The 25,323-nt window shown below is 59.8% G+C and overlaps 1 protein-coding gene across 1 annotated transcript in view; it reads left to right on the forward strand.

Annotated features, from left to right (window-relative positions):
* Positions 1-23,816, forward strand: part of ARHGEF17 (Rho guanine nucleotide exchange factor 17) — a 59,090-nt gene extending 35,274 nt beyond the window's left edge. Inside the window, exons 2-21 of the mRNA XM_062196682.1 lie at positions 5,260-5,337; positions 9,814-9,996; positions 12,041-12,157; positions 12,368-12,460; positions 12,630-12,806; positions 12,974-13,024; positions 13,228-13,337; positions 13,450-13,535; positions 15,558-15,676; positions 16,041-16,254; positions 16,731-16,804; positions 17,245-17,444; positions 17,563-17,861; positions 18,206-18,455; positions 18,702-18,788; positions 19,031-19,098; positions 19,659-19,807; positions 20,527-20,701; positions 20,818-21,087; positions 22,388-23,816. Of these exons, the coding sequence (XP_062052666.1) occupies positions 5,260-5,337; positions 9,814-9,996; positions 12,041-12,157; positions 12,368-12,460; positions 12,630-12,806; positions 12,974-13,024; positions 13,228-13,337; positions 13,450-13,535; positions 15,558-15,676; positions 16,041-16,254; positions 16,731-16,804; positions 17,245-17,444; positions 17,563-17,861; positions 18,206-18,455; positions 18,702-18,788; positions 19,031-19,098; positions 19,659-19,807; positions 20,527-20,701; positions 20,818-21,087; positions 22,388-22,584 (2,997 nt within the window). The 3' untranslated portion in view covers positions 22,585-23,816. The remainder of the gene's footprint in view (positions 1-5,259; positions 5,338-9,813; positions 9,997-12,040; positions 12,158-12,367; positions 12,461-12,629; positions 12,807-12,973; positions 13,025-13,227; positions 13,338-13,449; positions 13,536-15,557; positions 15,677-16,040; positions 16,255-16,730; positions 16,805-17,244; positions 17,445-17,562; positions 17,862-18,205; positions 18,456-18,701; positions 18,789-19,030; positions 19,099-19,658; positions 19,808-20,526; positions 20,702-20,817; positions 21,088-22,387) is intronic.
* Positions 23,817-25,323: the final 1,507 nt, after the last annotated feature.

A 25,323-nucleotide genomic window follows, 5' to 3' on the forward strand; every position in this document is an offset into this window, starting at 1 on the left:
CACGGAAGCACCTGTCCCTGCAGCCGTGGGGCAGGTCTGCACGGACCACTGCTGGCCGCTGTGGCTGGCCCTGGCCCTGGCCCTGACCCGGGCGATGCGGGCTAGTTTCCACGCACAGGGGCCTGTTCTGGATGCAGGAACTTGCGTGCCCCTGTGTGGGCCCCCAAGGGCGCAGGGTGTAAACCTGAGCGTGGGGTGTGCCCACGCTGCGTTCGCCGCCTTTGCCCACGGCTGTGCGCGGACCTGTGTCCTGGGGCTGGGGTACGGCCAGCGAGCGGACGCCGCGACGACGGGGCGCGCTGGGGGCGATGGGGCGGCGGCGCGCCGAGGGCGGAGACCCCCTCCCCCAGCTACGCGGCGCGCGCGGGGCCGGCTGCCGGGCGCACTCCCTGCGCGCAGGAGGCAACAGCGCCACCGCCCGCCGGGCCGCCGCGCTCAGATCGGCGCTGGGGCTGACACCGCGACCGCCGCCGCGGCCGGGCAGAGCCCGTGGCCGACCGAGGGGAGGAGGGGGCCCCCCCGACTCCGTGCCGACCCCCGCCCCCTCCGCCGCCGCGGCGTCCCGCTTCGGCGGCGGGCCGGCCGCATGCTGCAGATGGTGAAGACCCTGGCCCAGTTCACCATCGCGCTGGAAGACATGCGTGATCTGGGCCCGGCGGCCGCTGCCTCCGGGGAGCCCGCCGGGGGCGGCGGCGGCGCTGACGCCGAGGAGCCCGGGGAGGCCCAGGTACGGGGAGGGGGAGGGGAAGAGACAGCCAGGGGCCTGGCCTAGGCCTCGGCCTGGGCCTCAACCAGCGTGAGAAATTGAGGGAGGCATGGGCAGAGGGCCTGGGAGTCAGTCGGTCATCCCAGCTGGGGGCCGCGGAGCTGGGGGCTCTGACCTGTGATGGACCCAGGGAGATTGAGGGCAGAGGGGTGTCAAGGGTCCGGGCCCAGGGGTCCTTAGCTCAGGAAGCGGGTCAGTGTGGAGGCAGAGGCTGTCGCTAAGGGGGTCCTGGGCCCACCCCTCCGGAAGATTTCTAGCCTCCCCAGCAGTGGGGAGGTAGGTGGATGTGCAGGGCAGGGGAGCCAGGGTCCTCTCCCTGCAACTGGACCTGCTGGGCTTGGAGACACCATGCTGTGGGGGACCGGGGGTGGCCCCATTCCTAGCCCTGCAGGGGAAGGGGCTCCAGGGCCCTCTGGTCTTTGTGTCTTTGCAGGCGGGCCCAGGGAGGGGGCCGAGCCATGCCCTCCTCCCAGCGTTGGGCAGTGTTGTGTGTGCCTCCGCGCTGCCTCCAGGCCCTCAGAGAGGTGACTTGGCTGCAGTTGTCTCTGTGCGGGTGTCTTGCCTTTGTGGCTTCTCCGTGCATGTGTCTGGCTCCCTGTCATGTGCATCAGGGCCTGAGCCTTGGGGTTGCCATGCCCCAGTCGCTGCAGGGGCCGTCCCTCGGTCTTCCTGCCGCCCGCCTGCGGCTCTCCAGTCCCCATCTCAGCGCCTCACTAAGTGGAAGAGGCTCTGGAGATGGGGCTGCCGGGGGCCAGGAGCCCTGGGAGAGGCCGGTCCTGCGCGGTTGTCCCGCCTAGAACAGGTGGGCCTGTTGATCTGGCTGACAGCTGCGGCAGCCGTCTCCTGCCTCCCGGCCCCCCACCCCCTCCCCGTAGACACTATACCCGTGTCTGGGCACGTGCAAGAAGGGCGCTTGCCGCAGTGGCAGGGAGCTGGTCTTGTCTGGCGTGCCTTCACCTGACAGCTGAGTGACAGCCCCCCGTGCTGTGCAGAGCGAGGCAGCTGGGAAGGGCAGGCATTGCAGCGTCAGCCTCCCAGTCACCCCAGCCCTCCCGGCTGCCAGGCGCAGCGCCAGCCCAGGGGGTGTGGGCAGGGCAGGGTGCTCAGGGGCCCTGCTGACGCAGGGCTCCCGGTGTGTCTCGGGAGGCAGAATGAGGATGGATGGATGTTGGGGCCCTGCTGTGAGGACAGAGCCCGTGTGCTCACAGCCACCTTGCTGAGGGCCACTTCAGAGAGGAGCAGGTGGGAATGGGGCACCCCGGTCACACCCCCAGGGGGCCCCGTGACCTGAACCTGCCCAGGGGGCTGGAGCCTGAGACTCAGCATGAGGTGGCCGAGGAGGAGACCCTGGTCCTGCCTCTGCTGGCCCTGGCTGTGTGACTTGGGGTAAGTCTGAGTCCCCCCCGTGCTGTGGAGGTGACGACACCCATGTCACAGCGCCGAGAGGGGGAGGCTGGGACAAGGCCCTGGCTGTGAGGTGCTGGGCTGTCCCTGGGACCGGTGGAGGCAGAAGTGGGCCCCTGGGCCTGTCCTGGGAGGCCCCTCTAGCCCTCTGTGCTCTCCGAAGGTCTGCAGCCTCGGCCGTGCCCCGTTCCTGCCACCGCCTACCGGAAGCTTCCCTGACCTCAGCAGCGCTGGAGACTGGGGGGGGCGGGACCTGGCCATGTTTGGGACCCCAGAGGCAGGGCCCTGGGCCCTCTCAGCCCCCAGAGCCCACGCTTGGCAAGGTGGCCCAGCCTCCTCCCTGGCCCCCGGGGGAGGCATTGCTCACCCCCACTGCTGACCATGGAGCCCAGTTGGCTGGGTCTGCCCTGTCTGGTCTGAGGTGAGGGACCTCGCAGAGCTCAGCAATGGCCTGGAGCTCAGGTCCACTGAGCAGCAGTGAGCGGGCAGCCCCATTGCTGGGGCTCCCTGTCCATTCCCCAGGGCAGGCACTGGAGGAGCGCCACAGCCACGGCACCCACCCCAGCATTGCCGTGTGGCTGGAGTCTGCCAGCTCACAGGTGGGCAGAGGGTCACCCACCCAGAGATCTGGGCCCTGCCCAGATACTCTAGGGACTTGGAGGGGGGATTAGTGACGAGTCCTGGGAGGGCAGCTGCTGGGGCTTCCTGGAAGAGAAATAAGTGCAGGGCCTGGGGAGAGGGCGGCAGATAAGCTGAGCACAGGCAGCCCAGGCTGGCTTCCAGCAAAGCCTCCCACAGGGATGCATGCCCTGCCCCTGGGGACTGTGGGTGCAGAGCCTGGGCACCCCTCTGGGCCTCTAACACAGATGGTGAGCTCCTCAGGTTGGAGCCTCCAGGCCTAGGTCTTCTTTTCCCCATCCTTAAAGTGGGGAGACCAACACCATCTATCTCACAGGTGGTCAGAGGGTTAAATAACACATAATGCCTGGTGTGTAGCGGCTCAGTGAACATTGTTAAATGAGGGAGCTGAGATCCGGCCTTGCCAGACACCGCCCAGCCACATGACCTTTGGCACTGACTCTGCCTCCCTGGGTGCAGCGTCTTTTTCTGTGAATTGGGTGGGGCACTGCCCACAGCACCCTGCCCAAAGGCGGGCTCTTCAGAATGGGCAGCTGGAGTGGGTGGTGGCCTTGAAGAGTTTTCCTGTGCAAATGTGAGAGTTTACTATGGATTTTTAACAAATGTAGTCCTTTTTGAGACCTGCGCTGTGGCATAGCAGGTAAAGCTATCATCTACAGTGCTGGCATCTCATATGGGTGCCGGTTCAAGTCCCAGCTGCTCCACTTCTGACCCAGTTCCCTGCTAATAGCCTGGGAAAGCAGCAGAAGATGGCCCAAGAACTTGGGACCCTGCTACCCATGTGGGAGACCTGAAGAAACTCATAGCCCCTGTCTTCAGCCTGGCCCAGCCCTGGATGTTGTGGCCATTTGAGGAGATGGCGAGTAAACTAATGGATGGAAGATTGCTTTCTCTCTCTCCCCCTCTTTGTAGCTCTAACTTTCAAATAAGTAAATAAACTTAAATCTTTTTAGCCTGCATTGTGACACAGTAAGTTTTAGCTGCACATGGGAAGCAGTCCATACAGCAGACTCATAGAATAACAGTCATTTTAAGTAGCAGTCTTACACCAGAATCAGCCCTTAAGGCATTTCAGTCTGGCTGGAAAGCCCAGGAGGAGCATTTCAGGCATGGAAAGCCAAGATACTCTGGGGAAAAAATGTTCTATGTAAAGGACCCCTGTAGTTGAACCCCAGTGGAAAGAAGTGGCCACCAAAGAAGGAGGTACTTTTCTCTAAAGGGAGAATTCCCACTTTGCTTATGGCTTTATCAAGCTACTGGATCCAGAAGGCTTCCATAGCCAAGGCAGCTCATATCAAAAGCCTTGGGTGATCACTGATGTTACCTAAGAGTGTTATTTATTAAATAAACAACAAGAATCACTGTGCTCTAACTTCCCATGCAGGAACTCTGTCCCCAAAGAGTGGTATCATGAGACTTAATAGTAAACTTTTTCTCAAGAATCACTTCCTTTTAGTATATTAAAAGGAAGATATTATTGTCTCATAAGTTGTAGTCATGTCTAAGAGCTCACAAAAGATGCATTATTCTTGGTTTCTTCTTTAAAGACAATTAAATTTCAAAAAGGAAAGGGGGAGGAAAGAAGGAAAAAGAAGAAGGGGGAAAAGTGAAAACACCTTCAAGAGGCAATAACAAAGAACAGCCCTTGTTTAGATTGCTGAGGATCAGTTCTCTTGGTTTTTTTTTTTTTTTATTCCATTCTTTCTTTTTTTCCTTTATTTTTGTTTTGTTTTCTTTCTTGTACCAAATAGGAGAGGTGGGAGGAAGGGGGACAGTGGGTAGGATGAGGGCGATGGGAAGAATTACCATGTTCCTAATGTTGTATTTACAAAATACATACACATTTAAAAAAAAGAAAAAAGCTTAAGCTGCCTCCTTCAACTCCATCATCCCATATGGGCACCTGTTTGAGTCCTGGCTGCTCTACTTCCAATCCATCTCCCTGTTAATATGCCTGGGAAAGCAACAAATGATGGGCCAAGGGAGACCCAGAGGGAGTTCCTGGCTCCTGACTTCCACCTGTTGTGGCACTGGGGGAGTGAATCAGGGGATGGAGGATCTTTTTCTCTCTTTGTCTCTCCCGTCTGTCTGTTATTCTGGCTTTCATATAAATAAAGTAGATCTTGGAGGAGAAAAAAAGGATTCTTTTTGAGAGCCAAGAAGTAAAGCTGAGATTTCAGGTCTGCCCACAACTGGGTGGTCTGGGCGTGAGGGAAGAGGTGTGTCTTGGATGCAGGGGTCAGGCATTCCAGCAGGGGGAGCACCTGAGCAAAGGGTGAGTGGAGGTGCAGGTGCTTTGGGGAAACAGCCAGCCAGGAGCCCTGCATGGCGGGAGGGCTGTCTTGAAGTCCAGGGAGAAGGTGTGGATGGGCCCTCTGGACTCTAGGTGGCTGTAGGCGACTGGCTCTGAGGGGAACGAGGCACTGTTCACCCTGTCCCTGTCTCCCTAGGACATGCGGAAGCACGTGACCATGACCCTGCTGGACACGGAGCAGTCTTATGTGGAGTCGCTGCGCACCCTGATGCAGGTGAGGCCCGGGCCCCCGGGAAGAGCCATTCTGAGTCCAGGAGGCTGTCACGGAAGTGACAGCAAGGTGGGAGCAAGCCCCTTCCATGGGCAAGGGGCCAAGGTCAGAGAGTTGAAACCCGGGACCTGCCACCCTTCCGTGGAGAATCCCTGTGTGATACCACAGGAGGAGGACGCCCCCTGCAGGGCAGGAGCCCCCACCCACACTGCCCTTGTACCCCCTCCCAGCAGCCCCCTGGACCTGAATGTAACTGGATGTGTGGGGCACCGTAGAAGCGCCGAGGAGGTGCTGGCCCCTGCTGAGACCTGCCTTCTGAGCAGCAGAGTCTAAAGTCTATGTGACCAGCCTGCGACAGACGGCTTGATCCCCTGGTCGCACTGCTCGGGTCAGCAGGGGCCAGCTGTAGGGACCCTGGACGCAGGAGGGCTGGACTCTGCCACGCCTGGAATCGGCCACAGTTCTGAGCCGAGATTCTTGCTTTCCAGAGTCTGGCTCCTGGGAAGGTGGGTGGCAGAAGGAGGGTGGGGAGCTGCTGAGAGCTGGGAGCAGGCACTTGGGAGGTCAATGGGCCAGGCGGGGAAACTCAGGGTGCTGCCGGGGCGCCTGGCCTGGCGAAGGTGGGGCCTCCGGAGGTGCCGGCGTCACGTGGGGAAGTCCGGAGCCTGGATGCAGTTGCGGGGCTGGGGCCCAGTGCGGAGAGTGTGGAGCTGAGCTGCAGTGTGAGTGAGAGCAGAGGGCCCCGAAGGCAGGGCCCTGGACGCCCAAAGCAGGCGCACATTCATCTGTTCACTGCACACGTCTGCGGCGAGCCCCTTCTGCTGGCCGCATCGTGGCAGGGCTGGCGGGCGGGGAGGACTGTCCGGTGCTGTCCAGAGCCTGTTCCCTGGCACACACGAGGGCCATGGTGGAGACAGCGAGTGGGTGGCGTCGTGCAGGTGCACAGCCCTCGGAGACCAGGGCGTTTGGACATGGGCTGCAGTGTATTCTGCTCCATGAAATTAGCAAGTCACGTGGGGGTCGGCACTGTAAGAGTCTGCTGACAGAGGGTCCCTGGAGCAATCGGATCCGTAGTAACAGAAAGTAGGACAGTGGCTGCGGGTGGCCAGGGAGGAGGGAATGGATGGGTACAGACTTTCAGTTTTGTAAGAGGAAGGAAGTTCTGGGGATGGACTGTGGTGAGTGACTGTCACACAGCCGCCCAAAGGCACTTAATGTGAGTGCACTGTGCTGCACTTCAAATGGCTACATTTATCTTAGTTTAGATTTTCTTATATATAATGCATAGCTTTGTTAAGTGCAAGGAAATGCATCATGTTCTTCTGAGAAAAAGTACAGGAGAAGAGGCGAACACGGAAGGGGGACCTGCCCCGGGGTGAGGGGGGTCAGGAAAGGCTCTGTGAGGTTGGGGTGCTCAGTGGGGACCTGAGAGGCGGGCCAGGAATTCAAGACAGCGAGCCCGCGGGAGGGGAGGGCTGCAAGTGGAGGCACCCCAGGCACAAAGGCCCCGAGGCCGCAGGAAGCCAGCAGTGAGAGGTGCTCTGTGCACAGGAACCGCAGGCAGCCACGCAGGGCCTGAGGGCTGTTGGGCATGGTGGGGCCCCTGCTGGGAGCTTGGGAGCTGGAGTAGGGACCCCACCAGCATGCCCAGCGGTAGCAGTAATGGGCAAGGTCCTGAGGTGCCTCCAGGGCCATTGCCTGTGCGGGGGAGAGGGGGCGCCCTAGGGTCAGGTGGTCAGGCCTTGGGTCGTTGCCTCCTTGCTGGGTGAACCCAGTCACCTCACTTCTGTGAGCCTCCATCGCACCTGCCAAATCATACTCATCTCCCAGTGTGGAGATGGAAAGGTGATGCCACCCTGGCCCTCCACCCCCCGCACCTCCCACGCCTGTTCGCCGACAGGAGCAGCGGAGCGCTGGGAGAGGCAGGGCTGCACGTGGGGAAGGCGTGCGGGACCTGGAGGTGGCAGGAGCCAGCCTGAGAGCTTTGGGTGGGGAGGGGTGCAGCTGGTCAGGAGGGTGTCACCTGCACCCCAGGACTGCTGATCCAGGTAGCCGTGGGGTGTGCGACAGAGGACTGAGGTCTGGCCCAGGGGCCTGAGGGGAGCATGGCTCAGGAGCCAGGCCAACAGCTAGGGTTCACGCTTGGCTCCCACTCGTGATCATAGGTGTGGCCTGGAGCATACCAGCGTCTGCCACGATTTCCTCCCCTGTGCATGGAGTTCATAATAGTGCCTGCCTCGAGTGCAGATCACAAGAGGTGCGTGTGTCGCTTAGCGTACTGCTCACAACTCCATGCGTGCATTTGTAAAGTTGTGTTGAATCTGTCTTAACCTTGTGGCATAGGAAGTGAAGACTTGGGCTAGGAAACCTGCCCATGGTCATCTGTCTAGCGAGGGCTTATAGCTGATGCTCATTGAGTGGCTAGTATGTGCAGGCACTGCTCTGAGTGCTTACCGTGAGTGACCTGTAACATCACCATAACTCCTGGCTCACAGAGGATGAAATAGACACGGAGAAGCAAAGCCAGAGCCCAGTGCAGGGCTTGTCAGGAAGCCCCTGGTCCACACTGCCTGAACCCTAATGCCCCCCACCGCCACCCTCCAGGGGTCACTACCACACAGATTGGTGAACCTGTTCTGGAGGCCGGCAGTTTTAGGTGAAGAAGTTAAATACAAAGGCAGCAGGCAGCTCAGCATCTTCAGCCTCACCCTCATGCCCCTGGGCCTGTCTCGAACCCCCAACTTCCCATTCACTAATTACCCTGACAGGTGCTCTGGCTAACTGCATACAAATCCACTCCCTTACTTGTTAGGCTTCTTTCTGCTCCCCCCACCCAAATGTCAGCCTCACGGATAGCGGGAGTTCATCTGCCTGCCAGTGTAGCCCAGGGCCCAGCAGGCTGACACACAGTAGTTGCTTAGTGGGCGTTTGTTGAGTGAATGCAGTCCGGGCTTGTAGCAGGCGGTGTGTTGGGTTTTCAGTGGCTGTTGATTCTTTCCTCCCACCATGTGCCTGCTTCTCTGAGGGATCCTGGGCACTGGAGGGGAGCAGTGCAGCTCCTGCTCCTTGCGGGGTCCAGAGACCCAGATAGACCAGGCATCAGCCAGGCACTGGCTCTCACTGCCCACCCCTGCGCTGTCAGCCAGGCCTCTTCAGAATTCCCAACCAGGCGAGGATTCTGTTGAGCCTGACTTTCTCCAACTTGTTTTACAAAACAAGCCATATTTTTTAAATGTTTAATATAAATGTTATTGCAGCATCACATATGCTTTTTCAAATACACCCTCATGTTTCTTTGGCATGTAGTTACAGAATTGGCCAGTAGAGGGAGACCTCTCCATGTGCATTCCCTCTGCTGAGCTGGGCTGTTTATAATACAGAACACCACTGAAGGCAGATTTGAAGTGAAAACAGGGATTTTAGTCATGGACTGACCAGCAGTTCTGAAACTAGTGATACAGCCTCAGGCAGTGTCACTGAGAGCTTCCAGTGACTTCCGGGGGAACTCCCCTGCCCCTCCCCTCTCTTCTCCAGGGCAGGGACCCCTTGTCAATCACCATGGATTCCATATGGAGCAGGCCTGAGAGCACCCACAGTCTTCACCGTTGAGCATCTCTGACATCAGGGTTCATCCTGCAATGTTGGTGGTGTGTCATAACAATTGGCAGCAAGTCTTTCTTAAAAACCAAAATAATGTTACATCTTAAAATTGATGAAATGTAATGTATTCAAAAGGCAGAGTCAGAGAGAGAGAGAGAGGTCTTCCAGCCGCTGGTGCATTCCCCAAATGGTCGCAACAGCTGGGGCGGGGCCAGGCTGAAACCAGGAGCTTCTTCCAGGTCTCCCATGTGGGTGCAGGAGCCCAAGTACTTGGGGCATTTTCTGCTGCTTTCCCAGGCACATTAGCAGGGAGCTGGATCAGAAGTGGAGCAGCTGAGACTCAAACAGGTGCCCATATGGGATGCCAGCACTGCAGGCAGTGGCTTAACCCACTGTGCCACAGTGCCAGCCCCCTCCTTATTTCTTGTATTTATGTTTCATTCAACTGGATCATAAGCTGTGTCAGGGTAGAGAGTTGGTTCTGTCCCATTCATTGCTGCCTCCCAGGCCCTAGAACAGTGCTGGGCACATAGTGAGTGCTCAGTACATATTTGGTGAGTCACTCTGGGGGTCTCCCCTGGAGCCTTGTCTTCTGTTCTCACTCCAAGCTCTCTATCTATTGATGCATCCGGCAAAACTTTTTCTGAGCCCAGTTGCCTATGTCTGGGCTGGGCACTGAGGGCATGGGGGTACTGAGGGCATGGGGGTGGGTCTTTGCCTCTGGCTCTCAGAGCCCCTTGTCAGTTGAGGCAGGTGCAGGAGGCTGGGCACTGGACTGCAGGCCTAGGCGACTCTACCTGCCTTCACACGGGGACCTGTGTGGGTTGGGTTGGGGTGCCTGTCTCTGGCGGGTGTGCAGTGACCCCATGGGTCCCCCAGGGCTACATGCAGCCGCTGAAGCAGCCAGAGAACTCCTTGCTGTGTGACCCGTCCCTGGTGGATGAGATCTTCGACCAGATCCCAGAGCTCCTGGAGCACCACGAGCAGTTCCTGGAGCAGGTGCGGCACTGTGTGCAGACTTGGCATGCCCAGCAGAAGGTGGGAGCCCTTCTCGTCCAGTCGGTGAGTGGCCCCTTGTGCCCTGCTGCTCAGGTCCCTCCCACGAGGGGCTCCATACTACCAAGGACACCCCCTCATCCCACCCTACCTTGCCTGGACGCTGACTCTGATCCCAATCCCAACCCCAAAACTTGACGAGACACTGGTGCTGACCCCAGCCACTGGGTGGACCTGAACCTGGTCAGAGCTTGGCTGGACTCTGGGATGGGTGCCAGACCCAACACTGACCCTGATCCTGGCTGGCACTGAGCTGACCCTAGTCCTGACTCTGAGCTGGTCCTGATGCTCAGCTGGTTGCTTGTATTGACCTCAGCCACTGCCTGAACCTGAACCTGAACAGCTGCCCTGATCCTGACCCTGGAGGTGGGCTTGTTGGTTGATGCTGGCCTAGTCTTGGGCTGTTTCCATAGAAACAGCTGTGGTGTCTGAAACTCATTAGGTGCTGGGCCATATTCTGAATGTATTACGTGTATCAGCAACCCTAGGAGGAAGCTATCTGATGTGATAGTTAATGACTGAGGCGTAGACAGAGAGGCAACCTGGCCAGTCACAGCTGGTGGTGGAGGACTTGACCCCAGGAAACCTGGTTCCAGGCCCTGGCTCTCTTGTACTCCACCTGCCCCCTCACCGCAGGCCTCAGCTCCCCTGCGAGCTTGCCCAGGTCCTGCAACAATGATGGAGGCCTTAGGAAAGGTTGTGGCTCCAAAAGTCAAAGGCACCTACAGAAGAAAACTGATGGCCATTCAGCTGAACATCTGAACACCCAGTATGCCTTTTTCTTCCCTTGTTAATTTCTGTGTTTGTCTATAGGAATTTACTTACTTTTGAAAAACTTTGAGTTACATTTTGTTACTTTGTCAAAATTCTCAAGAATGCAGGATGGTGACCAATATAAGGTAGCCAAATGCAAATTAAATTGTAGGAGAAATCACATAAATTAAAAAAAAAAAAATCCTTCCCCCAAATGTTACAAGCAGAAAAAATCCCATCTTTTTTGTGGGATGTGGCTGTGTGTAAACATGGTCATTTTGATGTGGGGTGAGGCCTTGATCAAAAGCGCATCTCAGAATGTCCCTGCTGACCTGGGAACTGATGTGGGCACCAGCTCAGACTGAGTGGTGACAACTCGATCCCATGGCCACCCTCACTGTCACTAGGCTCCGCCTCCTAGTGGAGCTCCATGCTGACCACAGCCAGGCTGAAGCTGCCCCGAGCGAGGTCTCCTGCGGATGGGGTAGGAGTGGTGCTCTACAGAGGTGGGATCTGCCCTGGGCGATCAGGAGAACCCGGAGGCCAGGAGTAATAAATACCACACAGAGCCCTGCTCAGGAATGCTTCCGAGGGGAGGCAGAACCGGAGTTGGGCCCCGAGTGGGGGTGAGGTTTGCATGGGGAAGACCATTCCTGGGGTAGGCAGCTACGTAAACTGGAATGAGTCTCTGTCTCTTAGAGGGTGGTTTGGAGGGACACCTGCCTGGCCAGACCTGGCGCCATTGGACACTAGACCTAGGGACAGAAGCACCCAGTTTCAAGTGAGAGACCGGGGTGGGTGTTTGTCCTGGGGTTAGGATGCTGCTTGGGCCCCTAACTCCTGGGGTCTCTCAAGTCAGGTTCACCCTCCCGTATCAGAGAGCCCGGGGAGTGGACGTTTGGGGAGTGTGTGGGAGCTCTCCCTGCTTGTCCATCTGTCTCTATGTGGCTCTCTGCTTCTCAAACAAATGAAAATGTTTTCAAACATGAGAGAAGCAGATCCGAGCTCTCAGGACACATCCAGGCACATGAGCGTGTATATGCACACTGGCACGCACAGATAAGATTTTATAAGGTGTCTGCCTGCGCTCACAAGCACACGCTGGTCACACGGTCACACAGTCACACATACCACATATGCTTGGAGGCTACAGAAGCACGTGCCTGACCCCATGGGGACCGTACCAGTTCTAGCTGCAGGGACAAGATGTTGTCTCACAAGTGAATGGGAAGAAGACCGGGATGAGGGTGAGGTGAGGGACGCCTTGGGGATCCCCAACCTGCCTGCTTACCCACAGTTCTCCAAGGATGTCCTGGTAAACATCTATTCCGCCTACATCGATAACTTCCTCAACGCAAAGGACGCCGTGCGAGTGGCCAAGGAGGCCAGACCTGCCTTTCTCAAGTTCCTGGAGGTAGCGTGGCCTGGGGCGGGGGTGGCGGCGGCTTCGCCTTAGCCAGCTCTGAGGCCCCAGGAGTTCCCAGCCTGGGCACCGCAGCCCTAGCCCGAGGGGTCGGCCTCTTCTCTCGGGCTGGGCTTGCTGGCGGCCTGTTTCGGGGAGCGCCTTCCCGTTCCTGGCATCCGTTCCTCGCACACATGCCCCTCCGCCTGCTTCTGGTTTCAGCAAAGCATGCGCGAGAACAAGGAGAAGCAGGCGCTGTCCGACCTCATGATCAAGCCCGTGCAGCGGATCCCACGCTATGAGCTACTGGTGAAGGTGAGCAGGGCCTGGAGCCATGGGGGACGCAGGAGGCTTCGAGGCCCCCGCCTGGTTGAACCTGACGGGAGGGTCCCCAGGGGCCGGGTGGGAGGGGAAGGTCCTTTCTGCTCCAGCAGTGGGTCCAGGGCAGCTCAGCAGGCAGGCCTGGACCCCGTTCCCACCCCAGGACCTCCTGAAGCACACACCTGAGGACCACCCCGACCACCCGCTCCTGCTGGACGCGCAGCGGAACATCAAGCAGGTGGCCGAGCGCATCAACAAGGGTGTGCGGAGCGCCGAGGAGGCCGAGCGGCACGCCCGGGTGCTGCAGGAGATCGAGGCTCACATCGAGGGCATGGAGGATGTGCGTGCCGGCCAGCCCCGCCCACCCCTGTGTCCCCCCACTGTTCTGTGTCCTCTTCCCCATTCCCCAGTCTGTCTCTGTACCTGCTTGGGTTGCGGGGGTGGGGAGTGGCAGAGGCCCTAGGTGCTGGGGGTGTAGGGAGTGATAAGCAGCCTCCTGTCCCACAGCTCCAGGCCCCCCTGCGGCGGTTCCTGAGGCAGGAGATGGTCATTGAAGTGGTAAGAAGGGTCCCATCATCTGCCCCCTTGTGCCCGCCTCCCCACCCACCTTTCTGCTCATACCTGCTGCCTGGCTCTCCCTGCTCTTCCGTCCCCGCTGGGAAACAGCCCCACCCCTCCCGGGGCCTCACTGTCCCCTTGGGCACCGTGGGCAGACTTCTGGACCGTGTCCACCCAGCCTGAGTCCCGCCTCGGCCCCACAGAAGGCGATCGGTGGCAAGAAGGACCGGTCCCTCTTCCTGTTCACCGACCTCATCGTGTGCACCACACTGAAGCGGAAGTCGGGCTCCCTGCGGCGCAGCTCCATGAGCCTGTGAGTGGCCAGGCGGGGTGGGCTGGTGAGGGCGGCTGTCCTGCCCTGGATTCCTGGGTCCCTGGGTCCCACACCCCGGCCCTGGCCAGAGCAGCCCGTTGGCTCCCCGCAGGTACACAGCCGCCAGTGTCATCGACACGGCCAGCAAGTACAAGATGCTGTGGAAGCTGCCGCTGGAAGACACAGACATCATCAAAGGTGGGTGGGCTGGCCTGGCCTGCACAGGGGTCACAGTGGACACCCTGCCGAGGGCATGTGGGCCGTGGCCAGTCTGCCTGCCGCTCCCTCTGCTTTGCTGCCTTTGGGCCGCTTTCCCACCCAGACCAAGGGGGCTGGCATAGGGGACCCGATGGCACCCATGGAGGAGCCAGGTGCATTGACCCCCTTCTGACAGGGGTTGCGGGGCACAGGGGGAGCCAACATGAGTGTGAGGAGCCACGGACCCATCTGACCAGCCTCATTGGAGGGACTCACCATAACTCTGGGGGTGGGGCCCAGGCTCGCCTGAGGGGTGCTCACCTGGCCCCCCATGGGAGGGCGCTCGCCTGGCTCCTGGGCAAGCCCAGGGCTGTCCGCATGTGGCCCCAGCTCATCTCTTCTCCCGGGAACAGGCCTGTTTAACGACTGCCTTCAGGTCAGGGGCCTGCCCGTGGGTCAGGATCAGACGGAAGAAAGTGTGGCTGCCCCGGCAGTTCCCTTTCCGAGGAGGACGGAGTAGGACGCTGTCTGGGCTGCTGCAGCAAAGAGGCCAGAGACTGAGCAACACAGCAGCCGGTGTCGGCTGCTCACACTTCCCGAGCCAGCAGCTCCTGTGTCTGGGGCCTGTTCCTCGTGTCTCTGTACCTTCCTTCCAAAGGCGCAGGCTTCTATTTCATATATTGCTTTTTCTGTTACTATTTTTTTTTAAAGATTTATTAACTTGAAAGGCGGTTTCAGAGAGACTGACAGAGAGACAGACAGACAAAGATCTTCCATCTGCTGATCCCCAGATGGCTGCAACAGCCTAGATTGGGACAAGGAGCCTGGAATTCCATCTGGGTCTCCCATATGGGGACAGAGGCCCAAGCACTTGGGCCATCATCTGCTGCTTTCCCAGGTGCATTAGCAGGGAACTGCTTTGGTAGTGGAGCAGCTGGGACTCAAACCGGAGTTTGTGCGGGATGCTGGCGTCACGGGATGCCACTACCCCCCTCCCCAAGTGTCTTAATGAGGGTGCTGCTCCAGTTCACAGGGGCTCCACTCCATCTCGTTGCTAAGGCTGCACCACCTTGTGCCAGCATGTTAGGGCTTAGGCTTCATCGTGTGAATCTGGGGGGGACACAGACCCCAGACCAGAGCACCCTGTGTGTGAGCCTCGGCTGGTCTAGAACATTCCATTCGGCCCACGCCTTTCCCTGGACGCAGTGCCTCAGCCTCCTTGTGCAGCCCGAGTGCATCTCAGGGTTACAGCCATGCGTCCCTTGCCCCAGTGGGGTCCCGACCACAGGGCCGGCGTGGGCACTGGTTGCCAGGGTCAGAGCCCTCTCTCCTCCATGCAGTCACGGCCCCGTCCCGCAGCCTGTGGCCCGAAGGCAATGGCCTATATACACAGATCCCAGGAAATGGAAGAGGCTGCCGGCATTTAGGAAAAAGCAAAAGAAAGCAGCTTCCTTCCCTTGGTTTCAAGACGTGTGTGCACCTGGCCCCCTGGGTAGAGGGGCAGCCCCGGCCGTAGGCCCCTAGTCCACACACATCCTGAGCCGGGTGATGCGGGATACAGGGGTGCCGAGCTGTCCCACAGGGCTGGCCCCTTGGCTGCCGGCTCGGGCAGGGCGGGAGCAGAAGAATCCAGGGCATCTGCTCACCACCCTCTCCCTTGTGGGCATCAAGGCCCTTGGTCAGCAGATTTCACTGCCGGAGGCTCTGCCTGCCTGGCAGCTCTCCCGTGGGACGCTGTGCCCCCACAGCCTGCAGAGCCATCCGTCACTTTGTACCTTGTCCTCTCTGGGGAGTTCTCCGAGGGCCGCGTCCTGGCCCCGTGGCTCTGGGTCAGGCCCAGTCCTGGCTCTCAGGCGCGTACCTTCTGAGGTGCTGCCTGCTGCTTTTTTCCCGAGAGCTCGGGGTCTGTAAAGCCTTGGTTTGCTTGGCCACTCCGCGCGCCCCTGGCCATGAGTTGTGCAGTGAGAGGAGCTGTGTCCGTCCGTCTAAGCCTAACCTGACCCATCTCTCTGTCCCCACCAGGGGCATCCCAGGCCACCAACCGGGAGAACATCCAGAAAGCCATCAGCCGCCTCGATGAGGACCTCAACACCCTGGGCCAGATGAGCAAGCTCTCCGAGAGCCTCGGCTTCCCCCACCAGGTTGGCAGCCCCTGCGTGAGGCTGGTGGGATGCGGTAGGGGGCCTTTGACCCTATCTGAGGGAGGAGGCCCCTTGAGGTATCATCTGCCTGGGGCGGGGGTGGGGAGGGACGGGCTCACCCCGATGTGTGATGTGGGAAGTAATACTTTCCAGGTCTGAGGGTGGAGACTAATTCTGCCTCCACTAGGGAGGGAGGGGCCTGTCCTTCCCTGTGGGCCGAATCCAGGCTGCCTCTTGGTCTGCAAGAGCAGATTGGAGTCCTGTTTTCTGTCTCCGCCAAGGGCAGGTCCCCACCTTCTTCCCAGGGGCAGATGGGGGTGCACTGAGTCGCTTGGGCCTGCGGCTGGGGCCCTCTTTCCCACAGGGCCTGGATGATGCACTGCGCGACCTCTCAGCGGCCATGCACCGCGACTTGTCAGAGAAGCAGGCACTGTGCTACACACTGTCCTTCCCGCCCACCAAGCTGGAGCTGTGTGCCACACGGCCCGAGGGCACCGACTCCTTCATCTTCGAGTTCCCCCACCCCGACGCCCGCCTGGGCTTCGAGCAGGCCTTCGACGAGGCCAAGAGGAAGCTGGGTGAGCCAGGACCTCCCGGAAGTGGGCACACCTCGTAGCTGTCTTTGACCTCAGCAGCCAGAAGTCCCAGAAGTGCAGTCTGGTGCTCCAGCAGCTGGTGGGGAAGGTGGCCTGGGACCTCCGTGGTGGAACAGTGCACTGAAGGGGGCGGGGAGGGGTTCCAGGGATAGGGTCAGCTCGAGGCAGGGGCCCCATCACCTCCATGGGTGGCCAAGAGCCTCCTGGGGCTCCACCCCAGACACTGCGCAGGCCTGCGTCAGGGAAAGTGATTGATCCGAGTTGTGCTCTTAGAGACCTCTGGGCCTGACGCCCTCACTGTGAAGGTGGGCAGGTTGAGGCCAGGGGCCTCATCCCAGTGTGGCTGCCATTAGGATGCCCTCTAGAGAGACCCCAAGGGGCAGGAGAGGAAGAAAAATGGGGAAAGGGCAGGGCCAGGGAGGGGTAGAGGCTAAGCAGGTGCTGTCTCTGCACTATAGCATCCAGCAAAAGCTGTCTAGACCCGGAGTTCCTGAAGGCCATCCCCATCATGAAAACCCGCAGCGGCATGCAGGTGTGTGTGTGTGTGTGTACATGTGAACGTGGGTCACTGGGGTGTGCACGTTCCAATCCAGCATGTGTTTGTGAATTGCTCTTCTGGGTACAATCTGTGTCTTAAAAATTGCAGTTGTTCCCTGTGTCTTAGCATGCAGCTCACTCTGTGCATGCATGTGGTTGTCATGTGCCTATCACACATACAGGGATGTGTTTCACATGTAACTGTGCATGGGTATGTATGTGTACATGTGGGTGTGGGGGATGCCTGTATCACACAGGTGTGAATGTGTTTGGTGTGTAGTGTCACACGTGCTGTCATGTATACATGTGTGTGGCACCTATGCACACACATGCAGACCTGCTCCCCTCCCTCCTGCTGGGGTGGCTCAGAAGGCCTGCAGGGAACAGGCAGCAGTTCCTCCAGTCACCTCCCCTGTCCCTTGGTGTCCCCCACAGTTCTCCTGTGCAGCCCCCACCCTCAGCAGCTGTCCCGAGCCCACGCCTGAGGTGTGGGTGTGCAACAGCGACGGCTACGTGGGCCAGGTGTGCCTGCTGAGCTTGCGCGCAGAGCCCGACGTGGAGGCCTGCATTGCAGTCTGCTCGGCCCGCATCCTCTGCATCGGGGCGGTGCCTGGCCTGCAGCACTGCGGCCATCGGTGAGGCCCAGGCGGCGGGGTGGGCGATCTGGCCCTGCCTGGGTACACATGGCTATGGGTGGGCCCGGGGGTGCATCTGTGTGCCAGCGGCCCCTGTCCCCTTGCCTTTGGCTCACAGGGAGCGGCCAGCGTCCCTGAGGAGCGTCCCTGACGCAGCCCCGGAGCCCACCGGGCCCGACCTGGACGTGGAGGCTGCGGAGGAGGAAGCCGTGACGCCGGCAGAGCCCGGGCCCCAGCCCTGCCTGCACATCTCCATCGCAGGCTCCGGCCTGGAGATGACACCAGACCGCGCGGAGGCCGACCCCCGCCCGGAGTTGGTGCCCTTCGACAGTGACTCTGATGATGAGTCCTCGCCCAGCCCCTCGGGGACCCTGCAGAGCCAGGCCAGCCGGTCCACCATCTCCTCCAGCTTTGGCAGTGAGTAGCCTGCGGAGGGCCAGGGTGAGGAGGGACCCAATGGAGCACACAGAGCAGTGGGGTCGGTGCGGGGTCGGGGGGTTGCGCACCCCTGGGTGAAATCGCACAGGCCCCATAGTGCTCAGTGCCGGTAGATGGGATGCACTTCAGGAAAGGGCCGTGCCAGGACTGGGAGCCGGCAGCACCAAGCGGTCAGAGTGCAGGGTAACGAGGCTGGCCCTGGCACAGAGGCTCCTGGGGAGGGAGAGGCCCTGAGCAGGGCACAGCCGGGAGGGACTCCGTGGGCCCAGACAGACCCAGACCTGGCCGAGGGGCGCCAAGCCAGCCACTTTTGTCTCCCTCAGATGAGGAGACCCCGAGCTCCAAGGAGGCCACGGCAGAGACAACCAGCTCTGAGGAGGAGCAGGAGCCCAGCTTCCTGCCACTGTCCAGCTCTTTCGGGCCCGGCGGGCCTTGCGGCACCAGCCCAATGGATGGGCGAGCCCTCCGCCGCTCCAGCCGAGGCTCCTTCACCCGCGGCAGCCTTGAGGACCTGCTGAGCGTTGACCCCGAGGCCTACCAGAGCTCCGTGTGGCTGGGCACCGAGGACGGCTGGTAGGGACACAAGCTCCCTGCTCTGGGCATCGTGGAGTGGCCTGAGGAGGAGGGCTTGTGGTCTGACTCCGGGGTCCTGCCAGTCGGGTGCCAGTGCACCTGGAAGCCCCGGGGAGACCGTGGGATCTCAGTGCTTTGAGCAGGCACTTGGCCTGGAGGAGATATTGGGAGATGCAGGGAGCGGAGGGGTGACTCCAGGGCTGTGTGCCCAGAGCATTTGTCACAGGTGTACACCCCGGTCCACAGTGTCCACGTGTACCAGTCCTCCGACAGCATCCGTGACCGCAGGAATAGCATGAAGCTGCAGCACGCGGCCTCCGTCACCTGCATCCTGTAAGGCCCCCCCTGCAGCTGCACACACAGGCCTGCTCCGTTCACCTGGGTCCCTGCTCCACAGCGCCTCTTCTCTTACCTGCTGTGTGAGCTTGGGCCGCAGGCTCCCCATACCACCTGGAGAATGGATTGGGAGGAGGTGGTCTCCCAGGAGCCATAGCCCTTCTAACAGTGATTGCCCTGACCCCGATGACCCCTTTGGCCTCCCGAAATGCCCGACTCCTCCTCTTTCCGTTGCCCAGGTATCTGAATAACCAGGTGTTTGTGTCCCTAGCCAACGGGGAACTCGTGGTCTATCAAAGGGAAGCAGGTGAGTGCCTACCGCGCCGCCACCTCCCCACGCCAGCCCAGTCCTTTCGCTGGCCTTGCCGCTCTCTGCTGGGCCAAGGGGGGCCTCGGGCTTTGAGTCTGGAGAGGTGGCCTTGGGCGATGTTCTGCCAGTCGTTGGGCCTCAGTGTCCTCCATTACCGATGGGGAGGTTAACCTCTGATTTCTCTGTTTCCTTCTTTGTTTGCTTAAAAAAAAAAAAAAAAGATTTTACTTATTTATTTGAAAAAGTTAGAGAGGGAATGAGATTTTCTATCTGCTGGTTCACTCCTTAAATGGCTGCAACAGCCGGGGCTGGGTCAAGCTGAAGCCAGGAGCCAGGAGCTTCATCGGGTTTCCTACACGGGTGCAGGGACCCAAGTACTTAGGCCATCTTCCACTGTGTTCCCAGGCACATTAGCAGGGAGCTGGATTGGAAGTGGAGCAGTAAGAACATGACCCAGCCACTACACCATAGTGCTGGCCCCAGCCTCTCATCTCAAGGGAGGGTGGGACTTAACATCAGTCCTGGATCAAGTCTCCTGTTTGCTTTATCCCATTTAGGCCGTTTCTGGGACCCCCAGAGCTTCAAATCTGTGACCCTGGGCCCTCAGGGGAGCCCTATCACCAAGATGGTGTCTGTGGGCGGGCGGCTGTGGTGTGGCTGCCAGAACCGAGTCCTGGTCCTGAGCCCTGACACGCTGCAGATGGAGGTAGCCTGGGGTCGGGGCCATGGAACTGGGGACCTGGGACTGGCTGGGCCCACATGAGAGGGAGAGGAGACCGTGGTGGGTGGGTGGGTGACGCCGGGGCGGCCCCTGAGCTCTGACCCTTGTTTCTGCTCGAGCACGGGGATTCTGGCCCCTTCTTCGTCCTCCTGCCCCACTCGTCTCAGCTCAGGCCTGGGTCTCTGGGGGCTGATGTTCACACCCCTTAGCTTTGGACTCTGGCCTTAGTCCTGGCCTCATTTCCTTGCACGTCAAGGGTTGCCAGCCTGGCTGGGGTCCAGGGCCGGCAGGGTCCCCTGCTTTCCCTTTCATGTATTCCATCACTGGCTGGGCTGGAGGCCAGAGGCCTGGGTTCAGTCCCAGCTCTGCGACCTTGGGCAGATTGCTTTTCCCTTCCGGGCTTCGGCTTCCCCATCTGCCAGGGAGAGACCGACAACTGGTCTTAAAACCCTTCAAGCTCTGAAGTTCTCTGGTCCTGCAGTCCCTGAGCTTCATGGGGAAGGGTCTCCCTAGTCTGTTGTAGGATTATGTGGGAGGTGCCAGAGAAACCAAAGGACCACAGCTGAGTTTGCCGTCAGGCGGGAGGGTGGCTGGAGAGGTTTGCTGTGACTTGGACGGGGTTGGGGGGGCAGTGTGCCTGGGAGGCATGGTGGGGGGCAGGCCTGCCTGTGGACCACCTGCTCTCTCCCCTCTCTCCTTCCCAGCACACGTTTCATATAGGGCAGGATCCAAGCCGCAGCGTGGCCTGCATGGTGGACTCCAGCCTGGGGGTCTGGGTGACATTGAGAGGTAGCGCCCACGTGTGTCTCTACCACTCAGACACCTTTGAGCAGCTGGCAGAGGTGGATGTCACCCCCCCGGTGCACAAGATGCTGGCAGGTACTGACCTCACACTGCCACCGCCCCTGCCCCGGAGCCTCTTGGGCCCTGGTCATTGAGGAAGCTGGGCCGGGCCGAGGATTCTGCCCCAGCTGCGGTCTGTTCCCCACCCCCAGGCTCTGATGCCATCATCCGGCAGCACAAGGCCGCCTGCCTGCGGATCACGGCGCTGCTGGTGTGTGAAGAGCTGCTGTGGGTGGGCACGAGCGCCGGCGTCGTGCTCACCATGCCCACCTCGCCCAGTACCGTCAGCTGCCCGCGGGTGCCTCTCAGCCCTACCGGCCTGGGCCAGGGACACACTGGCCACGTGCGCTTCTTGGCCGCGGTCCAGCTGCCGGATGGGTTCAACCTGCTCTGCCCGACGCCGCCGCCTCCCCCAGACACAGGTGGGCTGGCACATCCTACCCCGCCCCAGGGGTCCTGGACTTCTGGTTGAGGACTCCCCACTGCCCTGTAAGGAGAGGTTTTTAATGAGGAGAGGAAATGTAGTACAGAGCCGGGAGCAGCGCGTAATACAGTCTAGGGAAACCCCAAAGTGACATCTCTGGGACAGCGTATGTGCAGAGAATGTCGTGGGAGACAGAGAACTGTAAGCTAACGAGTAAAGTTGGCACTGCGCAGGGCCTGTGTGTCGGATAGGAAGTGAGGTCACAGAACAGGAAGTAGAGATCGCACCAGAAGCACAAGCACACACAGAACGTATGCGCATAGGGACAGGAAGTGGACCTGGGAATTAGAGTGAACGGCAGGAAGCGGTCTTCGTGGAGGAGGCGGTGAAGCCTCGGTCCACAGCCGTCTGGTCCCGGCAGGCCGTCAGCTGCCTGGCGGTGGGATTACTTAGAGCCCTGGGCCACTTAGCAGCAAGACCGTGCTCGGGGAGATGCCTCGTCTGGCAGGTCCGCCGCTGTGTGAACGTCAGAGGTGTGTGCGTGGCATGGGCTTCTGTGCTCCGAGGCTCTATGGAATAGATGCACATGGCCTAGCCCACCGCGCCTAGGGCCACGCTGAACAAAACAGGGTGCGATCAAATCGAGCACAGGAGAAAACTGTGCGACCGAGAGACGCAAAACGGGATCGTGCGAGGCTGCTGCGTGCAGGACGCGGCACCCTGTTTCACCATCAGCTTTCGCTTTCATAAGCAGAAAGAGGACACTCAACTCCTGATATAGAGCGTAGTAAGTGCGTGAACCGGCAGCATGCTTGTGTACTGCCGTTATCAGTATTAAGTGCTCTGCTTCCAAAATGACTGGCAGCGAGCGGGCTGGTTCTCCTAGACACACGTGCGTAACGCATTGCTGTCGTGTCCCCAGGTGGTAGAGATTTTTCATCACGCCCCCTATCCTGGGGACCACCGTCACACATGCTGCTGTCATTCACACGGTCTGTGACTGTGGCAATACCGATGAGGATGCTGTGTGTGCAGTAACGGAGAGAGACAGAACGTGTGTGGTCCTGGGAAGCGGTCACTCCCGCCCAGACGGCGCCCACGGGAGACGAGCAGTCTGACTGCTAGGAGTTGGGCATTTCTTTGCACGTAGGGAGTTGTTAGCGTACAGGAAGTAGAATTCCTCACAGCAAGTGTGCACATCTGTTTTCCTGTCTCCCAGGCTATGGGCGCTCAGGTCGTGAGGGGACGGTGCAGCCCCCTTTCCCAGGCCTAATGGAGCCCCTCCACTCTGTTCCCAGGCCCAGAGAAGCTGCCAACACTGGAGCACCGGGACTCCCCTCGGCACCGAGGCCCTGCTTCCTCCAGGCCTAAAATGCTGGTCATCAGTGGCGGCGACGGCTATGAGGACTTCCGGCTCAGTGGTGGCGGCGGCAGCAGCAGTGAGACCGTGGGTCGAGACGACAGCACAAACCACCTCCTCCTATGGAGGGTGTGACCCTGGCCACCATGGCTCAGGACTCGACTGCCCACCTGCCCTCAGCCTGCTTGCCCCTTCCTGGCCCACGTGTAGACCTCGTCCTGCCCTGGAATGTCTCACCAGGGCCACTGTGTGGGCACCGTCTCGTCTGAGTGGAAGCATTCCTGATGGAATACCTATGGGCCAGCTGGCTGCTCCGCTGCTGCCCGTCACGGCGAGGGTGGGGGCTGTGCGGGCCACCCGGGGCCTCTGTCCCCGGAGCTTCTACCAAAGACACGGCCGGGCCTGGACCCCACGGGGCTGGGGAAGGCCATGTGCAATATTGGAGGGTCCGCTGGGGCAGTGGGAAGGCTGAGGGGTGGACTCCTTTCCCGTGTACAGTATTTATGTTTCTTTTCAGATGTGTACCTTCCCGAGCACTTATTTATGCGATGACCTGGGGCGGGGGGGATTTGGGAAAATGACAGGAGGGGAAGAAAAACCTATTCCTGCCCTGGGGCCACCCTGGGAACCCCAACCAAGCCTTCCTGGAGGGACCAGTGTCTCCCCCCTGTCACACACACGCACACCCACGCTGCATGTCCAGGGCACAGAAACGCCGCCCCCGTGACAGCAGCCTCCCAAGGCCCTGTCCTGCTTGGGCGCGCCTGGTCACCCAGAGCAAGCTGATGACCCAGGGCACGCTGCCTGCCAGCGGGGGCTTTCCCAGGCTTTGGCGTTTCCTCGGTCGCAGGCGGGGCCTCCAGTGGTTTACTGATTTGGCCTTGGACAGGACTCTCTCCCGGTCTCACCGCAACCAGCCCCTGCCTCCCCGTGTCTCGCACTGGCACACTCGGTCACCTTGGAGGGTGGCCCGCCTGAGAAGCCCCCTCCCTCTGACCTCCGACTCCCTCTCCACACGCCCTCCTGCCAGGGCAGCCCCTCCAGGAAGGACCCCCACCCCACCTCCCACAAAGCTGAGGGCCTGGCCTGGCTGTGGCCTTGTCCACTGGGAAGCCTCCCAGTGAAGGGTGGTCGGCCCTGCAGGGGGCCAGTCCGACCCGCAGCCCTCCCCTGACCCCACGCCGCTTCTGCAGCTCAACTCCAAAGGTCTGGTTTCAGATGGGACTTGTTGCATTTGGTTTGTTTCTGTTCGGAGTGGGTGCGTCCTTGCGGTCCTAGATTATATTTCTCTTGCTACCAAACAGTCTTGTATGAACTCTCCTTGGATGATGAAGTTTAAAGAGTCAATAAATAGAAACACCAAATGATTGTAGCCCCATGGCGGTCGTGGTGGCCTCCTGCCAGCTGCCTCAGGGCCCTGCCTCCCGACACTGACTCACTTGGGCATAAAAGAGGCCCTGCAGAGGCAGGAGGGGGCGGGGATGGCGCGGACGCCACAGGCTTGCGGTGTTACCCCGGGCAGGTCTGTGCTGTGGTTTCCCCATCTGGAAAACAAAGGGGCTGTTTTAGTCCAGTGCTTCACAGCCTTGCCGGAGTCCCTTACGGACAACATACGCAAATGCAGACCGTGCACACGTTGCATGCGTGTAATGGATGCGTCGGTCAGTCGGGAGCTGCTGAGGCGGGCAGTCGGGGAGGGTGGCAGGCAAGGAGGGCGCCTGTCCAAGGCCCTTCCAGGAAACCTCTCCAGCGAGGCTCATGGCCGGGAAGCCTGACAAAGGCCAAAGGTGGGGCCAGGCTTTGGAGCATGGGTAGACTCTGAGCTGGTTCAAGGAGGGGTGTCGTTAGGTGAGCTTGAGAATGTAGATGTGCCGCAATGTGGGGCCATCACCCCTGCCAAACTGCCAGGAGAGCGGTCACGCCCAGCACAGGCACTTCTGGCCTGAGAAATGGGTTCCTGAGGGGAGCATGGGCTCACGCTGTGCGCATATCTCCAGAGTCAGCTGGGTGCTTTCTTCTAAAAAGATTTATTTTATTTATGTGAAGGCAGACTTAAAGATCTTCCCTCTGCTGGTTCACTCCCCAAATGCTTACAATGACAGGAGCTGGGCCAGGCCAAAGCCAGGAGTTTCATCTGGGTCTCCCACCTGAGTCCAGGGACCAAAGCACTTGCGCCATCTTCCACTGCTTTCCCAGGTGCATTAGCAGGGAGTGGGATTGGAAGCGAAGCAGCTGGGACTCGAACCGGTGCCCACATGGGATGCCAGCACTGCAGGCTGTGGCTTTAACCAGTGCCACAGTGCCAATCCCTTGGCTGGGTCCTTAATACCACAGGACATGTATGGAACGTGTCCTCACGGCAGCATTTTACTGGACAAGAGGGGGTTATACCAAATACAGCTATGGCCCAGAGTAGACACAGAGGCTTGTGTGGAACTGATAAGGAAACAGCATCAGGCATCGAAGGTGGACAGACCTTTGGTTTGAAAGCTTGACTGCCACTAACCAGTTAACGTGGCTTTGGGCTGGTGGAATTCTCTCTGAGCCTCTACTTGCTCCTCTGTGGAATGGGAATGTTGATGTCTCCCCACACAGGACGGACTGGTGCTTGGTGTGCACAGGTCACAGGAACGCAAGAAAAGTCTATCCCACTTTAAAATCAAAGGGGTGCTTTTTAGCGGGGAAGCAAAGTGGCAGCAAGTAGCTGTCACAGAAGGCAGTGGCAGACGAGCTCCGTCTCGGAACCTTTGGCCTCCCCTCCAGTCGCGGGCTCCTCCCTTGCTGCCACCACTGCTTCCTCTGCACTCAGCTCTGCTGCCTCAGGGCCTCCGCCCCTGCACAGAGGTCTTGGGGGGACCTCAGCTCTGACACTGC

Source organism: Lepus europaeus, chromosome 7, assembly GCF_033115175.1.
Source record: "Lepus europaeus isolate LE1 chromosome 7, mLepTim1.pri, whole genome shotgun sequence".
NCBI lineage: Eukaryota > Metazoa > Chordata > Mammalia > Lagomorpha > Leporidae > Lepus > Lepus europaeus.